Here is a 16,228-nt window from a genome sequence, read left to right as displayed (position 1 = left end):
GAAAATGGTTTTTTCAGAAGCTGTATTTTTATTCAGTACTGTGAACATTATGTAATATTGCAAGAACAGTTTATAAAAGAAACAGGAGTGCTGTGCTGGCGAGGGAAAGAACTAAATCAAAGACTTCAATCAATCATGATTTACCTTTAACCCCAGAGCCAGAAAAAGACTCAGAACTCGGAATAGCAATGGATCAGCCTGAGTTCGGAAGACCCTGTGCCGGCATTCCATTTAACACTGACTGTAACAGATTAAGTAAGCACCGTTCTGTTACTACTAGTTACATCCCGTGAATTCTTGGTGTTTGGTTTCTAGGTTTCATTTTGTTTCTTCCACATCAGAACTACATTTAATGAAAATGGAATTTCTAGAATTGAAGTACCGTCTGCTCTCACTGCTGGTCCTTGCAGAGTCCAAGCTGAAGTCTTGGATAATCAAGTACGGGAGGAGGGAGACAGTGGAGCTGCTTCTGAAGAACTATGTCGTAAGTCTCCCTGGGGTTTTGATAGGAAAATCAAAGGACCCATGGATTTAGCACTGAATTCCTACCAGCTTATGTGACACTGTTGATTGAGTCATGAATTTAGCCATGAAAGGTACCGGTGTGTTAAATGGATTTACTGTAAGTTTGAGGGCCATGGACAACAATCTGAAATATACATGTATAGTCTTCAGAAATATGAAAGGGTTTGCTGCATTAATCATATTGAACCACTGTGACTGACTTTACTGCTTAAAAGAGAAAAGTTTTTGTATTGCATAGCCACAACTGTGACTGTGAGCTCACCACTGAAACAGAGTAAAATACGTAAGATTATTTTTATGTCTTCTAAAATCTAATCTTTGAGAACAATTCTCAAGTATTCCAAATCAATTTTTTACATTAGATCCAACCCATCTTTTTTATGGTTATTCCCTAAGCATTTTTGCTCCCTGTATGCCCTGCGGAAAAGTAAAATTTTGTCTGTAAATATCTGTACCAATTTAATTTTTAAAGATTATCTAATATTGTGGGCTATCAGTAGAGATAACTCTTTATCTGCATAGAACAGTAACCCTGTATTCATCAGGAATTAGGTTGTTCTGAAACTAGCAGTTTCCATTTACAGGCAAAGAATTGAAACTACTAAAGGCACCTTATTTCTCTTAAACACGAACCCCCACAGATTTGTTAGCAACACAAATTTTCTCACAGAATGAGTGTTAACAGGACATCTCAGTTCTGTATTGTTCCATTTATGTTTAATCACAGATTCTAAGTGATAAATTGATAAATTGAAAATACAGGCCTGTTTTTAACCGAACTGGTTACAGTGACTCCGTGATTGGTGTGACTGACACCTGTTGTAACCATGGCTTCATGGGAGAAGCACCCCAGAACCGTCATATATTTTGCTACATTTTAATTTCATTTTGTAAGTGATAAATGGACGGCATGCATTTGGGGAGAAAAAAAGGTTCAACATGTTGTTAGTTAAATCTTTCTCTTGATTTAATACAATGGTCACAGAAATAATTGTCAAAAATATATGAAATCTATTATATGCTTCCTCATTCATTTTTTAGTTATTTTGGAAACTAATAAAAAATCCAAATTTTTAAGTTTAAGAAATTGTATTAGACTTTTAAATATGACAGATATACATTTGTATTTATGGGTTTAGCCATATCAAATGATACACTCTGAGCTCAGTAGGTAATTATTCAGGATCCGTCTTTGTTATAGCTGTTTAAGGACAGCCAACCCGACTGAAATGCCTAATAGAACCTCGTACCAGGCTAATGTTCCAACGCAAGGATGTTAGCATTTCTCCGAGCTTCTCAAATAAAGGATTTGTGCGTGGAGAATTGTTACAAATGATTAAAAAAACAAACAAGCAAAAAAGCAGTACTTTCTGCCTGCTCCATAAAGTAGAGAAGTTCACCAAACTGCTCATTTTAAACTGCTTCCAAAGTCACAGTTATTTGTAAAATTGCTACATACTTTACAAACAACAGGTTTCCATGAACACATTGTGATCTCCTACTATTCTGATCTCCTTCTACTATTCTGATCTCCTCGTGAATAATACCTACTTATCACTCATACTTCTTTTCCGAAGAAGGTTTCACGGTATTTTTTAATGGTCTGAGTGATTTTGGAAGGTAACTCGTCGCATGCCAAGGGCTTTGCATGTGCCGTTCTCCCAGTGGCAACCCTGTGGGCGGGGCATTTCACGTGGTTTCGTGGAGGAAACGAGGTTGAACGCTCAGTGCTCGCGCTGGCACAGTTGGTAAGGAGTGGAATCCGGATTTGAATCCAGGTCTTTTCTACGCAAAAGCTCTTGTGCTTAAGTGCTAAACTTTACCATCTAACAAAATTGGCTGTGAAAAAAGTTTTTTTTTTTCAACTTAAGAGACCAAATCATTCAAATGATCGCTTGTAGCTTAGAGAACTAAAAGATTGTAACTCACATAGATACTAGTTCCATTTGAGGTTGATCCTTATTGACAATGTGTGACAGTTTCGTTCAGAGGCCTGATAGTTTCTCTTATTTCTGTTACACACAACATGGATTTGGGGCAGAGTGAGGTCAAGTGGGGAGTTTTGGTAACTTGGACACCAGTCACATAGAAATGTGTTGAATCACGGCTCAGCTACCTACTACCCACATGACTTCATAAAATACGTAAATTCTGGAAGACTTACTTCTCTCCAAATTGGTAATGATAATTATAGTAATAGAACACATACAAACTTTAGAATAATAGAATAATAAGAATTTTCAAAGGAACGAAGACTGACAGCATTTTCCTTGGTACCCTGTAGATTCTCTCATTCTTTTGCAGTTTGTGGGAAAATCACACTCTTTAAAACATACTATTTCAAAGAGTGTGAAGACTTTCACATAAAATTATACATATCAGGTTTTTAAATTCAATTCTCTTCTTGGTTCTTAAAAAAATTATTGTAATGAGCCATATGCTGCTACATTATCCAATAACCAAAGTAAGATTCAGGATATAAAACTTCCATAATTATCTTTGCCTTAGTCTGAATTCTCAATTCAATCTTTTTTACAATTTTATTTTTCAATTACATTTGGTATTCAAAATTATTACATATTAGTTTCAGCTGTGCAGCACAGTGGTTAGATAATCATGTACTTCACAGACTGGTCCCCCAATATTTATTTTAAGTACCTAGCTGGCACCATGCAGAGTTATTACAATACTATTGACTGTATTCCCTATGCTGAACTTTACTTCCCCATGACTATTTTGTAACTACCAATCTGTACTTCTCCCTCTCTTCGCCTTTTCCACCCAGGCATTCCGACCCTTCCCCCTTCTGGCAATCATCACTTTCTATGAGTCTGTTTCTATTGTCTTTGTTCATTTAGTTTGGTCTTTAGATTCTGCATGTGTTCATTGCAGCAATTATAACAGCGAAGATATGGGAGAAACCCAAGTGCCCATCCTTAGACAAGTGAATAAAAGGAGGTGATACATACACACATGGAATATTACTTGGTCGTTTAAAATAATGAGCTCACCATTTGCTATAAAATGGATGAATCTAGAGGGTATTTTGCTAAGTGAACTAAGTCAGGCAGAGAAAGAACAATACCATACAATTTCACTTCCTAAAGAACAAAATAAATGAACAAACAAAACAGAAATAGACTCAATTCAATTTTACTCATCTGAAAAAAAAATTTTTTTAAAGGTTAGGAAATTAGAGAATGTGCTTTCTTTTTCTTCTACAAAGTGGTACAAGAAAATATTGCAGCTGGTATGCAGCTGATAAGTACTTAGGAAGTTTTTGGAAATATTTCACAAATACTTATTAATTGATTTAGGCCACACGCTGATAAGATGTTGCATCCTTTAACGGCAATCAGAAGATGATTGGTTTGGTTCTTACGGTCAGAATTGGTCTTGATGTGACTATGTTAGATAACACATTCTTCAAGTTTTTGATGGAATAAATAGAATAGAATTTCATTCTTTCACACAAAAGAAGAGCTGTTGGAATTGTAGACTGTGGCTACAACAAAAGTAATGTGAACATTTATTGTTTGTAATTGTTTTATTCGTGTACATAAGCAATTCTGATCAAAGTACTCCTCAAAGTTGTTTCTGAAATCTTAAATGATCTGGTTTATCTCCCTTTAAGTAAAATAGATGAGTTCTTTATTGTATCTATACTTCTTTTGTGAGAGTGGAAATGCAGTCTAAGACTTTGAATTTATTGGCACAGAGAGGTATCTTAGTTTTTTTAAATGTCTATTGACTCACACAGTTTATTGGTTCAACTTCATATTCAAGCATAAACCTTATTTTGAAAGAAATAAATTAACTCTGTCACTATTATTTTTTTTTAACATCAATGTGTGGTTGCCTCTTGCAAACCCCCCACCTGGGGACCTGGCCCACAACCCAGGCATGTGGCCTGACTGAGAATTGAACCAGCAACCCTTTGATTCACAGGCCAGCACTCAATCCACTGAGGTACACCAGCCAGGGCCTGTCACTTTGGCCTTCTTTGGAGAGACTGTGTGTAGAGAGCTCATAGTAAAAAGGGAATTCAGGAATCTTCCTGCTAAAGTGATCCTAATAGGCAAAATAATTCATGTTACTAAGTGGATTTATTCAATATGCAGAAAACAGAACCCAAATAAATAGAACAATTCAAATTAAAATAATAAGGTATCATTCTTTAAAAATTAATTGTTTAGGTTCCTCATGGGAAAGTTCAAAAACACTTTAATGAAACTCTATAATATTTATAATATTCTTAAAAATCCCCTTTCCAGTCTTGTACCAAAAGTAAAACTGGAAATAAACTCTTTTCTCTTCTTCATTTATGTTTTATTTGCAAACTACTCTAGCCAAAGCATAATGGAAAGTTTCTGTCCAGTAAAGGCACAGTTTCTCATTTCTTCCACACTTGGAACAATTATTTTACCATTAGCTTCTTGAAATTTGTGCCAAAATTCAAGACCATTTTTAAAATTTTGCCAGATATATTTACCTTTTTAATTTCTTATAATGTCTTGAATATGAGATATAATTTCCCACTTTCAATCAAATCACGACTTGCTTGTTTGGTTGAATTACTCAAAATTTAAATTACAGTAAATTATTCATTCCCCAATTGGAGAGCAGAGAGAGGTTAAAGAAGTAGCACATAAGGCTAAATAATGAATTAACCAGGCTATAATAGACTTACTTTATTCTCACAAAAAAATAACGAGCCTATTAGTATTCATCTTGGAAACCCTCATTCCCAGAAATTCACGGCTGTCTCTCTTCACTATTTCCCTGAAGAATAGTTAGTATATAAGTAAATGCCTTATACATATAAAATGATACAAAATGTATTATATATGTGATTTTTAAATGTTGTATTGAACTATAATAAGTGTTTACAACAAATTCAAGGGATGGCTATGAAATTGCTATGTGAGTAGTTTGTCTGCACACAAGCATTTTGCATCTCCGTGTTTAGCATTCATCAGCCTACTATTGAGGACTTCGGCTGGTTTCTGAAGGCTAATTTTGCATCTTATAATAATGAGACATCAAGCATTTTAGTGAGTGGATAATTAGAATTATATTATTAAAAGAAGTTAAAGAGCTTTTGGTGATATGCTGTTACCTGTAATTACATAAATTTTCTGCTTTAGAGAAGTAGGAATAATCTTTGAAACAGGAGTTACTTCATATTTGCTGGAGTTAGGATTTCTTGTGTATTCTCAATTTGTAGTATCCATTTGCTGATGATGACTCTATTACATATATAATTTACATACTGATACAGACATGACTTATCTGTAATTTTTATACTAAGAAATAGAATTTGGAGATCATGGGTAACATGGGTGGAATGTGTGATTTTTTCATCTTTTCCTATTTGTGAACATTTTTGTACATCTTATTTTAATGAAACTGTGTGATGTGCCATTTATTTATAATCTGAAGTTTCTTAGAACCATCATTCACCAGAATTACTGTTCAAGGAACCACAGAATTTCACTGTTAAAACCCAGTGGGATATTTGATAATGTTCTTCTAAATTTAGTGCTTTCTAAATGTTAGCCCCAGGTTCTCTGGAGAAACTTCTAAAAACAAACCCTTGGGGAGAGAAGAAATAGACAATTTTCTCAATGTAGGGGTGAGTTAGAATTCAAAGTGTGGCAAGAATTTATGTTCTCAGAATAATTAAATCATTTATGGCAGTTGAATGAATTTGATATTTTGGGGAAGAGCAAGGTCGGTAAATTTGGGTAGTATATTTGCATACTGAAGACAGCTGACTTTGGCATTTCTGACTGAGCCAGGATTTATTCTCTTCTCATCCCCCTCCTTTTCTAGTCTTTCATAGAGAACAGCAAGTTCTTCGAACAGTATGAAGTGACGTACCAGATCTTGAAGCAGACCGCTGAGATGTACGTCAAAGCTGATGGGTCAGGTAAGACTCACGGCAGAACTTGCTTCAGTGTTGCACAGAGTGAAATTTAGAGCCGACGAATTTCCATGCGACCAAATAATTTTTCTTTCTCTGTGGGACTTTTGGCCTAGAGAGCACATGTGGATTTGGTCCCCTGACCTTGTGCCATGTCCAGCCTGCATGGAGACACCAGAATCAGCCTCTGCTTTCTAAATTGCAGTTTTCTAACCCATTTTCAATTTTGAGGATTGAAGGCCAAACAATGGGCTGACTTGAGTATTTAATAAACTACATGAAAACTGAAATCTGTGCAAAGACCTAAGGTGTAAAATATGCTTGTTTCCATTTGTAAATGTCTGTCATATTTGCTGGAAACCAACTATTTTGTGATTGCTACTATATGTGTGTGTGTGTGTGTGTGCGTGTACATCTATTTGAGTGCATGTGAAATGTGAACAAATATATATGTTATTTATTACATCCCATTTATCAGGTATTTTGAATATATTATCATCTTTAATCTTTATGAATAACTGTGAATAAGATACAACATATTCTCAGCAGTAACTGAGTGAAATTCTAACATTGCACCCGTTAAATTTTTAATCTAAAGAATTACAACTTCACACCAGTGTAATAGACTCTAGAAAAAAGATTCAGTGGACTTAAGATATAAAATAAAGATTGCAATCTGTGTTGTCTGTGTCAGTGGAGGAAGCTGAGAGCGTGATGAAATTCATGAACGAGACCACTGCCCAGTGGAGGAACCTGTCGGTGGAAGTGAGGAGCGTGCGGAGCATGCTGGAGGAAGTGATCGCTAACTGGGACCGGTATGGCGGCACTGTGGCTAGTCTGCAGGCCTGGCTGGAGGATGCGGAAAAGATGCTAAATCAATCAGAACACGCCAAAAAGGTGACGTTGCTGCTCACAAGAGGAAAGGGGCACGTGTAAATTTAAAAACAGACTTTTGCATAGTCCTCTAGGGAATGTTTTATGTTCACAACTTTGACTTAAGAATCCTGACTTTGCTCGAAACGTTGCACTTTCCGTCAGCACATTATTTTATACCATTCTTTGTAAAAGTTATGGTAGAACTTAACCCTGTCTCATCAGTTCAGTGTGTAATTTTGCCCTCCAAAGAGCAGTCGCTGATGGAGGGACCGTCAAACTCAATGGGCAGCAGAGGGCGCTGTACTCACAAGGTCTGTACTCAGGGCAAGTCCAAGGCAGCTGCCCTGTGGATTTTCTGATTTAAGATGAAGACAGCAAACATAGTACTGAATCTGTGTGATGGGATCCACTGGTTACACAGAGAGATGGGTCACTGCATTCTTGTCTCTTTGGACTTTATTAATCCTCAGTCAAGGGTCTCATTCTCAATAGGTGTGATTCCCCCCCTCCCCTTATAGTATATATGTGGATGTGCAAAAAAGTTATTGTATTATTTTAAGGTCGTGTAAAAATAACATGAAATGGACTGATTTCTATATAGGGGAGGGGAAAAAGTAGGGTTACAGGTATGAGTACATGAAACAGGAGTTTATTCTTGCATTGTTTATTAATTATTGAATTTGTCTTCTTACTGTTATTATTTCATGTCCTTACTTAATGACTTATCCCTTAGGGATTGACAGCTGGTAATTTAAACCTGCTTCTGCCCACCCCTATATACCCTCCTCAATAGGAGGCTGACATTTCTCACAGAAAAAAATCAATGTACATGTAAAAGATATTAAAATGCCAGACTCTATTCAGAAATATCATACATACATTAGAATTACTGGTTGCCATCCAAGATTAGTTAATGTATTATGGTGTTATACACATAGATGTATCGTTTTTTAATGTCTTACCATTTTTTATTTCATTTAGGCTAAATATGCTTGGGTAGCTGGTGGTGTCAAAAACTATGTAGTCAATACAGATTTTGGCTTTCCGATGAGACCACAGTGCCCCAGTAGATATCACATGTGCTCATTTTATCCAAGGAAACATAACCGCCAGAAACAGAAGTGTTCTCATCTATTTATGGAGGGAGAACTCCCACACATAGCTTAGGAAATGGATTTTGAATTATCTTTCGTTATCCTTGCCTTCACTGTGGTAGATGTGTGTATAAATACTTGCACACCGGCACTTAACTTGAAGCCAGGTGGAAACTGCTTCGTGGCCAACTGGGTAGCCTTAGACAAGTAAGGCAGGATGTTATTATATTGTGTTCTTCACCCAGATATTTAATTTAAAATGTTTTCTTCTGATGGTTTATGTCCATGTTTAGTCGTTATCCGGATGACACACTGTATTCTGATTTTAGAATCAAAAGTCAAAGGTCAAAATTTGCTTACAGTTTTTTTTGAAGAGGCTCTGTGTTTCCCTAAAATAGTATCTCTTTTATATGACTCTGAACTGGGACTCACTGACCTGACTACAACGCACAAGTCCTTTATGCTCACAGGAATGCAACTCTCCATCTGTCAGATAGGAATGACAGAAAATGGTCCTGTTTTGTTCTCTCTTCAGCAATAGACATGGCATAGATGTTCTTCTAAAAATACATTCAGCATTTCCACTTTTGAAACTTCATAGAATTCAGCATTTTCAGAGTTAGGATTTACCTTAAAATTGGCACAAACTTTCAAAGATCTTTCTCTAAGCTGGTCATTATCATATTTTTTACTGAATTTACTTCATGATTTAAAATAGTATGCACTGTTTGTCATTCAGGATTTTTTTCGAAACTTGCCTCATTGGATTCAGCAACACACTGCCATGAATGATGCCGGCAACTTTCTAATCGAGACGTGTGATGAGGTGGTTTCCCGTGATCTTAAACAGCAATTGTTATTGCTAAATGGGCGGTGGAGGGAGTTGTTTATGGAAGTCAAGCAAGTATGTCTTTCGAATTTATGTTTTTAAAACATGCATGTGTTTTAATGTTGTGATGAGCAGTCTGGTTAGAGACTACCTTATCATTATGACAGGGACTTAATACAGCAGAGTCCAGATGTGTGTAGAACTATTATATCTATATTTGGTCTTTTATTCCTTCTCCTGAATAATGGAGGAGCATTACAGAAATGAGTAGTCTGATTAAGCATTATGTTGCCATGTGGAGGATACATATATGGAACAACTCAGGTTTCAAATAATAATTCTTCACTTCTATGCTAGTCCCTTTTCCCTTTCATGGCAATTGGACTTCCCATGTATCTAAAATAAGGATCAGGAATTAGAGTCTTTCTTCCCATATAAGCACTCCAGAAAGTACGCAGAAACGAAGGGCACAGGCCTCCAGAATCTTGCCTTAGTGATTTTCAGTATTGCCCTGCCCCCTTTTCTCAACAGTATGCCCGAGCTGATGAGGTGGACAGAATGAAGAAAGAATACACAGACTCTGTCACTACCCTGTCTGACTTTGCAGCTGACGCCCTCAGGAAACTTTCTGAACCCGTCGAAGTCTCCTTTATGAACGTCAAGTTATTAATCCAAGACCTGGAGGTGAGGGGACTTTCTGGACCATAAAGTGAAAAACCTCTTCTATTGTGAAAATAAAGATCAGTGAAGTTATTCAAATCATCTCAAAGCTTTTTCTATGTCTCTTTTGATATTATGCATGTGTATCCTGATTTGTACCTGAAAAAAAATTTAAATTATCTTCAAATAAAAATCTATTTGAATTTTTTAAAGATATGTTTTGCCCATAAAGCAACTTCAAAATATTTTTTAATTTGGAGATATGTTTACAACCAAATTACAAAGCACTAGAAGAAAACAAGTGTCTGTAGATCACACCTCTACATAAAAGTCTCCAAAGATAAAAGATTTACTAAATGAATTGCACTGTTTAGGTGTTTTAATACCCTGTAGCTCTCAAAATGGGGCAGTGAAACAATATTTAATCACATGAGAAACTTTTCTAATATACTATTAAGTGAGGAAAGCAGAAAATATTATCCTTTTCTGTTTTGTAGAAACTAAAAATGGATGTAAACACACATAGGAAAAAACATTCCTGGTGTAACTGGTGGTGGGTTGTTAGCTCTGGTTATCACTGTGAGAGATTTTAATTTAAATTTCATTCATCCTAATTGATCTCTAGTTAATAAATTTTCTGCAATAACAGTGTGGGTTTTTTAAAAAATTTAATTTAATTTTTGAATTCAGAGGGATTACCCTAAATTGTTAACATGCATTTACCTGATATAAAATTTATGTACTACATTAGCACATTCAGTATGTTGAAAGTGTGAGGATTACTTCAGCATATGTTTATGTTAAATTGAGGACTTTGCTTACTTTTTTTAAAAAGCTTTTATTTATCTATATGGCATTACTTACATATATTAGTAATGAAGGGAAGCAATAACTGGAATCTCCAAAAGTTTATCGTGAGTACAGAATTTTCCACAGTGCATATTGACTTTTGCCCAGCCTGCTGTGTGTTAATTGAGCTGTTTCAATGCCTCATGCAGGACATTGAGCAGAGGATACCTGTGATGGATGCTCAATACAAGATAATCACAAAAACGGCGCACCTCATCACTAAAGAGAGCTCCCAGGAAGAAGCTAATGAAATGTTTGCCACCATGTCTGGGCTCAAGGAGCAGCTAACCAAGGTGGGGGAAATACTTTAATGCAGGGGACCCCGTGGGGGACCCACACTGCCTCCTCCTCTGTCACCCAGGGACAGATCATTTACTTGTTAACAAATCATGCCTTTTGTGTCTTCTTGTGGTTTTGATTTAATAGCTTTGTCATCTAGTAACAATGTCATGAGTTTTAAAAATGAAATGCTAGGCTGATACCAACTATTACTTTTCCTGTTAAAATAGAAATATTTGTAGCTGTATTTTAATGGGAAAATAAGCATTTGCAGGGGTGACAGGGGGTCAATTAAATGTGATGAAACCAAAGGGGGAGAAGTAGATGAGGAGGGAGGAAGAGGAGGAGATCAGATATTTAAATGAGTAGGAGTTTCGAAATGCCCCTTTTTTGATAATTTCTTTGATGTCGTTTACTCTAAGAGTACTTACGTTATTTTCTGCTTACACTGCTGTGGAGCAGTGAAAATTCTTCCCTCCGCGTCTCATGGAATCATGGAGCTCACCACAGACTTAAAATACATACATTCAGCCACTTCTGTGTAGGGAACTCAGTGAATATCGAGCATTACTGATAAGTCTCTTTTATTCTATTGAGGAATTTTTCTTAAAAGCTTCGGAAGTTCCACTGAGATTTTTATGCATCTAAAGTTGAATTTTATGAAGTATGTTGTTTGAAAAGTGCCTTTAGATTAGGTAACTAATTCCTGGTACAATATCTGTTAACTAGGAGAGAAAAAGTAAAAAGCCAATCACCTATATGAAATCAGCAATAGAGACTTCATGAAAAGAATAAACAGGGAGGTAGGCGAATGAGGAAAGAACGGTGCCATGAACACGAGAAAGCTTAATTTGTCACTGGTCCTGGTATGTATCGGAATGTGAATGTCTGATCCCTTTTACTTTAACACTCAAGTTAGGAGAATGTTAAAGATGGGGCTCAGTCCCAGTCAGCGTCGAGGACACCCTGCCCAAAGCCCTCGAAGCCGTGCCTCGGGCTTGCACGCCTGCGCTAGCCCAGGCCCGTGATTCAGGGCAGCCTCTGCCGGAGCACGTGGGCCTTTTCACACACTCGGGCATTGTTTTGTTTCTCCTGCTGCTTCAGACGCAGCAGCGTCTTGGTAGGTTTTCTGCTGCATCCAGCGAAGATTTATGAAGCACACTGACTTTTGTACAAGGTAGCAGATTCCCTAGGGTCTGCTCAGAGTGATTTCAGCATCCCCTTGTTGCAGCGGGTCAGTAGCTTTCTTTTCAGGAGTTTTCCTTCAGGTAATGCATCCAAGAACATGAGAGGATGATGTTTTTGATTTAAGGAGGCAAAAAAAAGGAATGACCTACTAATGAGTATGCAGTTTCCTTTCCTTTTTTCCCCACAAGTTTTAATGATACTTTGCGACCAACTCTAAATTAAATGAGGGGGGGGGGACAGGAAGTTCTTGGAGAGTTGTGGGTCCTGGATTCCAACATAAAGGTGATTAGGTAGTCACCATGCCTCCTCATAAAAATAAAAATAACACAGGCATATAAAGTTACATCATTTTGTAAAACACAAGTGGCAGGTAGAGGCTGGGCCAAATCAGGCTAGGGACCTGTCCCCTGCCATGGGAGCCTTTGGGAATAAATTGGTACGTGAGAGTGATGGGCAGGGTATAGCAAAGTGCGGCGCTCAGGGGAGGGAGGAAAGCGTGAGGCCTGTCTGGGAAGAAGGAGTCAAGTTTGTAAGCATGTCTGGGGTTAGAAGAGTTCAAGCAGCGGAGTTCTTAAAGATAAAGTTGGAAGGCACAGGTTAGTCTAGATAATGTAACTGGAGACTATCTTGTGTTCTATTTCAAGGCCGAAGTGAAGGTAGGTCACACTATTTATGAACAGCAATCCGATGCCATCTGGCTCACTAACAACATCATTTAGATGGGAGAGTGCTACTGAGATACATTTTCACAAGAAAATGCTGTGGCATTTATTTACCTCAGTGCTATAGTAATACTGTTTTCTACATACAAATTTAACATAGGGAATACCGTTAAACAAATGTCCTTGGAGACCCGCAAGCACAAAATGACCTCGTCGTTAATGAAAATGGGAGCCAGGAGCAGGACTTGCGCTTGTTGCATGTGACGCCATTTAATGGAATTTTTGTCTTTACTTTTAAAGGTCAAAGAACGTTACTCCCCACTCCTGTATGAGGCTCAACAGCTGTCAGCGCCGCTGGAGGAGTTAGAAAAGCAGATGACGTTCTTTTACGACTCCCTTGGGAAAATCAATGAAATGATAACTGTTCTGGAGCGCGAGGCACAATCTAGTGCTCTTTTCAAACAAAAACATCAGGTGAGAACACGCCCCTTTCAGGAGACGCTGTCACTTTAAGGCGTGTGTAATAAGACTGAGGTAGTGCTTAAAGTGACAGAAATCCTGAGAGGTCAAGAAGCACTTTTCTAGAACAGTACTGCCAACTCAAAACAAAAATACATCTTGTCCAGAGGTAAAAATCCTGTCTGCTGCAGGTAAAATAAAAATTACATATTAAAAGGTGTTCTAGATAATGTACACTTTATATATGTAGATATATAGATCCTATAGAAATAGATCATTGCAATCCATTTCTACCCAGTGTTTCTAATCCGTGTCTTACAAGTTCTCCTCTCTACCTCTAGGACCAGGTTTGCATGCACAGCCATGAAATTCTGGAGCTGTGTTTGGAGTGATAATCACGTTTGTTTGTCTCATTTTGTTAGTCAAGCAGATCTGTATGCAGATCAGCCTTCCCCTGAGGGTTTCGGTTAATTGACTTATTGTGTTGGTTTATTATAAACGAACTAACTGGTCCATCAGAGGAGGGTGCAGTCAATGAGCATCCCCCAGAGTGTCTGGAGCGAATCGGGTATTCAGGTCATAGATCCAATATCACCAATGACAACATCGTGATTAGCCTTTATTTCCTTACCTTAAATACCTAACTAAGTTGAGAGTGTCTTGTGGAGATTACATTAGATATTCTATAATCAGACTAGCAAATAATATACATACTCTGTAATTAGTAGCAATTATTATCATTATTATTGATAATAAAGAGACAATGATTATACCACCATCCCCTGTTCTAATGGATTTTCATCATATTGGATAAAGATTATTTTTCATTTTGAGTTAGAGTGCCGTTTCTTACATTCCCACATTGCCATAAATGGCCATCAAAGAATTCTTCCACAATTAAAATATGTAATATCTAATAATATCTTTCTGTGTTACTCTTTTACCTCCTAAATCTTCAAAAGGAAAAAGCGTGCCTTTGTTCTATTTTGCCAAAGCAAAACAAAAATTCTGCTCTTAATATTTGACTCGAGATTACCAAAACTAGCATCTGACTGAGCCATTTGAAATATTTTTCCAAAGCAATGGAGGGTGTTAAAGTGCAAATGGTACAGACACGAGTCACACACTGACCGCCCTCCTTGGGCTGAGCCGGGTCATCCATCCCCTTGCCGTCGGCTGCAGAAAGCACTGTGATGCCAGGGTGCAAATCAGAGGTGGAAGGGCCTGTGTCAGCCCTGCTTCTTGTCCTGCAAATGTGTGACAATCACCAGCCCTCTCGGGGCACATTGGTCTGCTGCCTTTGTGGTTAGGACCTGGGGTCCACCATTATGTCAATGAGATTGATAGATTGTGAACTTTAGGAATTCAAATGGTATATATTTTGGTAGACACAAATAATGTATAATCTTTTGCATCTGACTCAGTAAAGTATAATAACATGCATGGTCTTAAGTTGATTTAGTCAAATGAAAACCAGCTATGTAGATTGACTTTATTGTATTTGCTCAGTAGACCATAGGCCTATTGGTTGGTTGGAGAAATGCAGGCACTAGACTGATAACAATTCTGATGTGCTGTCATTCCCTCAGTGTTAATAAGATGGGCATGAAATATTAAAAAATCTCAAAAACTCAATGTGACATTTAAATGTCTTATAGAAAAAGCCTTGACTTCAGCGATGGCTTAAAATTCTGAAAAAAAAAACCTGTCTGAGTTTTGATTTTACTTATTGCTGGTTAAAAGCCTAAATGCTGTATAATGTTGTTCCTTTTATTTTATTTTTTTAAAGATTTTATTTATTTATCTTTAGAGGGGAAGGAAGGAGAGGAGAGAAATATGAATGTGTGGTTGCCTCTTGTGAGTCCCCTACTGGGAACTGGCCTGCAACCCAGGCATGTGCCCTGACTGGGAATGGAACTGCAATCGTGTGGTTCGAAGGCCTGTGCTCAATCCACTGAGCTACACCAGCCAGGGCTATGTTCCTTTTATTTTTAATGGTTACTCTCTCTTTTTTTTTCTTTCTTGCCCCATTAAATACTATCATGGGCTTTCCTCCCTTGTAGGAACTGTTAGCCTGTCAAGAAAGCTGTAAGAAAACCATGACGCAAATTGAGAAAGGCAGCCAAAGCATTCAGAAGTTTGTGACCTTGAGCGGGGTGTTGAAGCATTTCGATCAGACCAAGCTACAGAGACAGGTTGCAGATGCCCATGTTGCTTTTCAGGTGAGTTCTCTCCCTGAGTTAGAAATGGGAATGAGGAAAAATGCAAAGAATAAGGACATAAAATCATTACGGTTCATGATGGTTTTTGGAAACTACATTTTACTTCTTTTCCTAATATTAATATTTATTAATATTAGAAGGGATTGATTATTCTCATTATAATGAAGTGGATTCAAGTGTTTTTCCTTGACAAAATGATACAGTAAATAATGAGAAAGCATCACATTATGATTGTTTTTATAAATCAAGAACATGGTAAAGAAAACTGGAGACTGGAAGAAGCGTGTGGAAACCAACAGTCGCTTGATGAAGAAATTTGAGGAGTCCCGAGCAGAGTTGGAGAAGGTGCTCCGAGTGGCACAGGAGGGCCTGGAGGAAAAGGGGGACCCGGAAGGCCTCCTGAAGAAGCACACTGTGAGTTTATCCCTATCATTGTGGCATCAAGGGGCTAGGATCTCCCATTGGCCTTCCAGAATATTCTACCAAATTCGAAAATTGTAAATATGTCTTTTCTAAAAATTAAAAAGTACCAGTTGAACTTTAGATGTGGTGGCCTCACCCAATAACTCTAAATGATTATAGTTTATCCCTGGAGATAAAAAAAATCAAAACGGTAGTTGCTCAGAGTATTGGATGAGGGCAGCAGCTAACGAAGAAGC

General features: G+C 37.4%; 1 protein-coding gene across 8 annotated transcripts in view; it reads left to right on the top strand.

The window, feature by feature from the left end:
- Window positions 1–16,228, top strand: part of SYNE1 (spectrin repeat containing nuclear envelope protein 1) — a 407,591-nt gene that overhangs the window by 121,934 nt on the left and 269,429 nt on the right. For all 8 annotated transcript variants that reach the window (XM_037051212.1, XM_037051453.1, XM_037051603.1 and 5 more), the window contains 9 exons: window positions 316–484; window positions 6,361–6,457; window positions 7,146–7,348; window positions 9,161–9,325; window positions 9,782–9,934; window positions 10,909–11,052; window positions 13,189–13,362; window positions 15,411–15,569; window positions 15,819–15,983. In XM_037051212.1, coding sequence (XP_036907107.1) covers window positions 316–484; window positions 6,361–6,457; window positions 7,146–7,348; window positions 9,161–9,325; window positions 9,782–9,934; window positions 10,909–11,052; window positions 13,189–13,362; window positions 15,411–15,569; window positions 15,819–15,983 — 1,429 coding nt within the window. The remainder of the gene's footprint in view (window positions 1–315; window positions 485–6,360; window positions 6,458–7,145; window positions 7,349–9,160; window positions 9,326–9,781; window positions 9,935–10,908; window positions 11,053–13,188; window positions 13,363–15,410; window positions 15,570–15,818; window positions 15,984–16,228) is intronic.

The sequence above is a fragment of the Sturnira hondurensis genome, unplaced genomic scaffold (genome assembly GCF_014824575.4).
Source record: "Sturnira hondurensis isolate 20B ecotype Veracruz unplaced genomic scaffold, ASM1482457v3 Scaffold0000167, whole genome shotgun sequence".
NCBI lineage: Eukaryota > Metazoa > Chordata > Mammalia > Chiroptera > Phyllostomidae > Sturnira > Sturnira hondurensis.
Note: the sequence above shows the minus strand (reverse complement) of the source record. Positions and strands in the feature narration are given on the sequence as shown.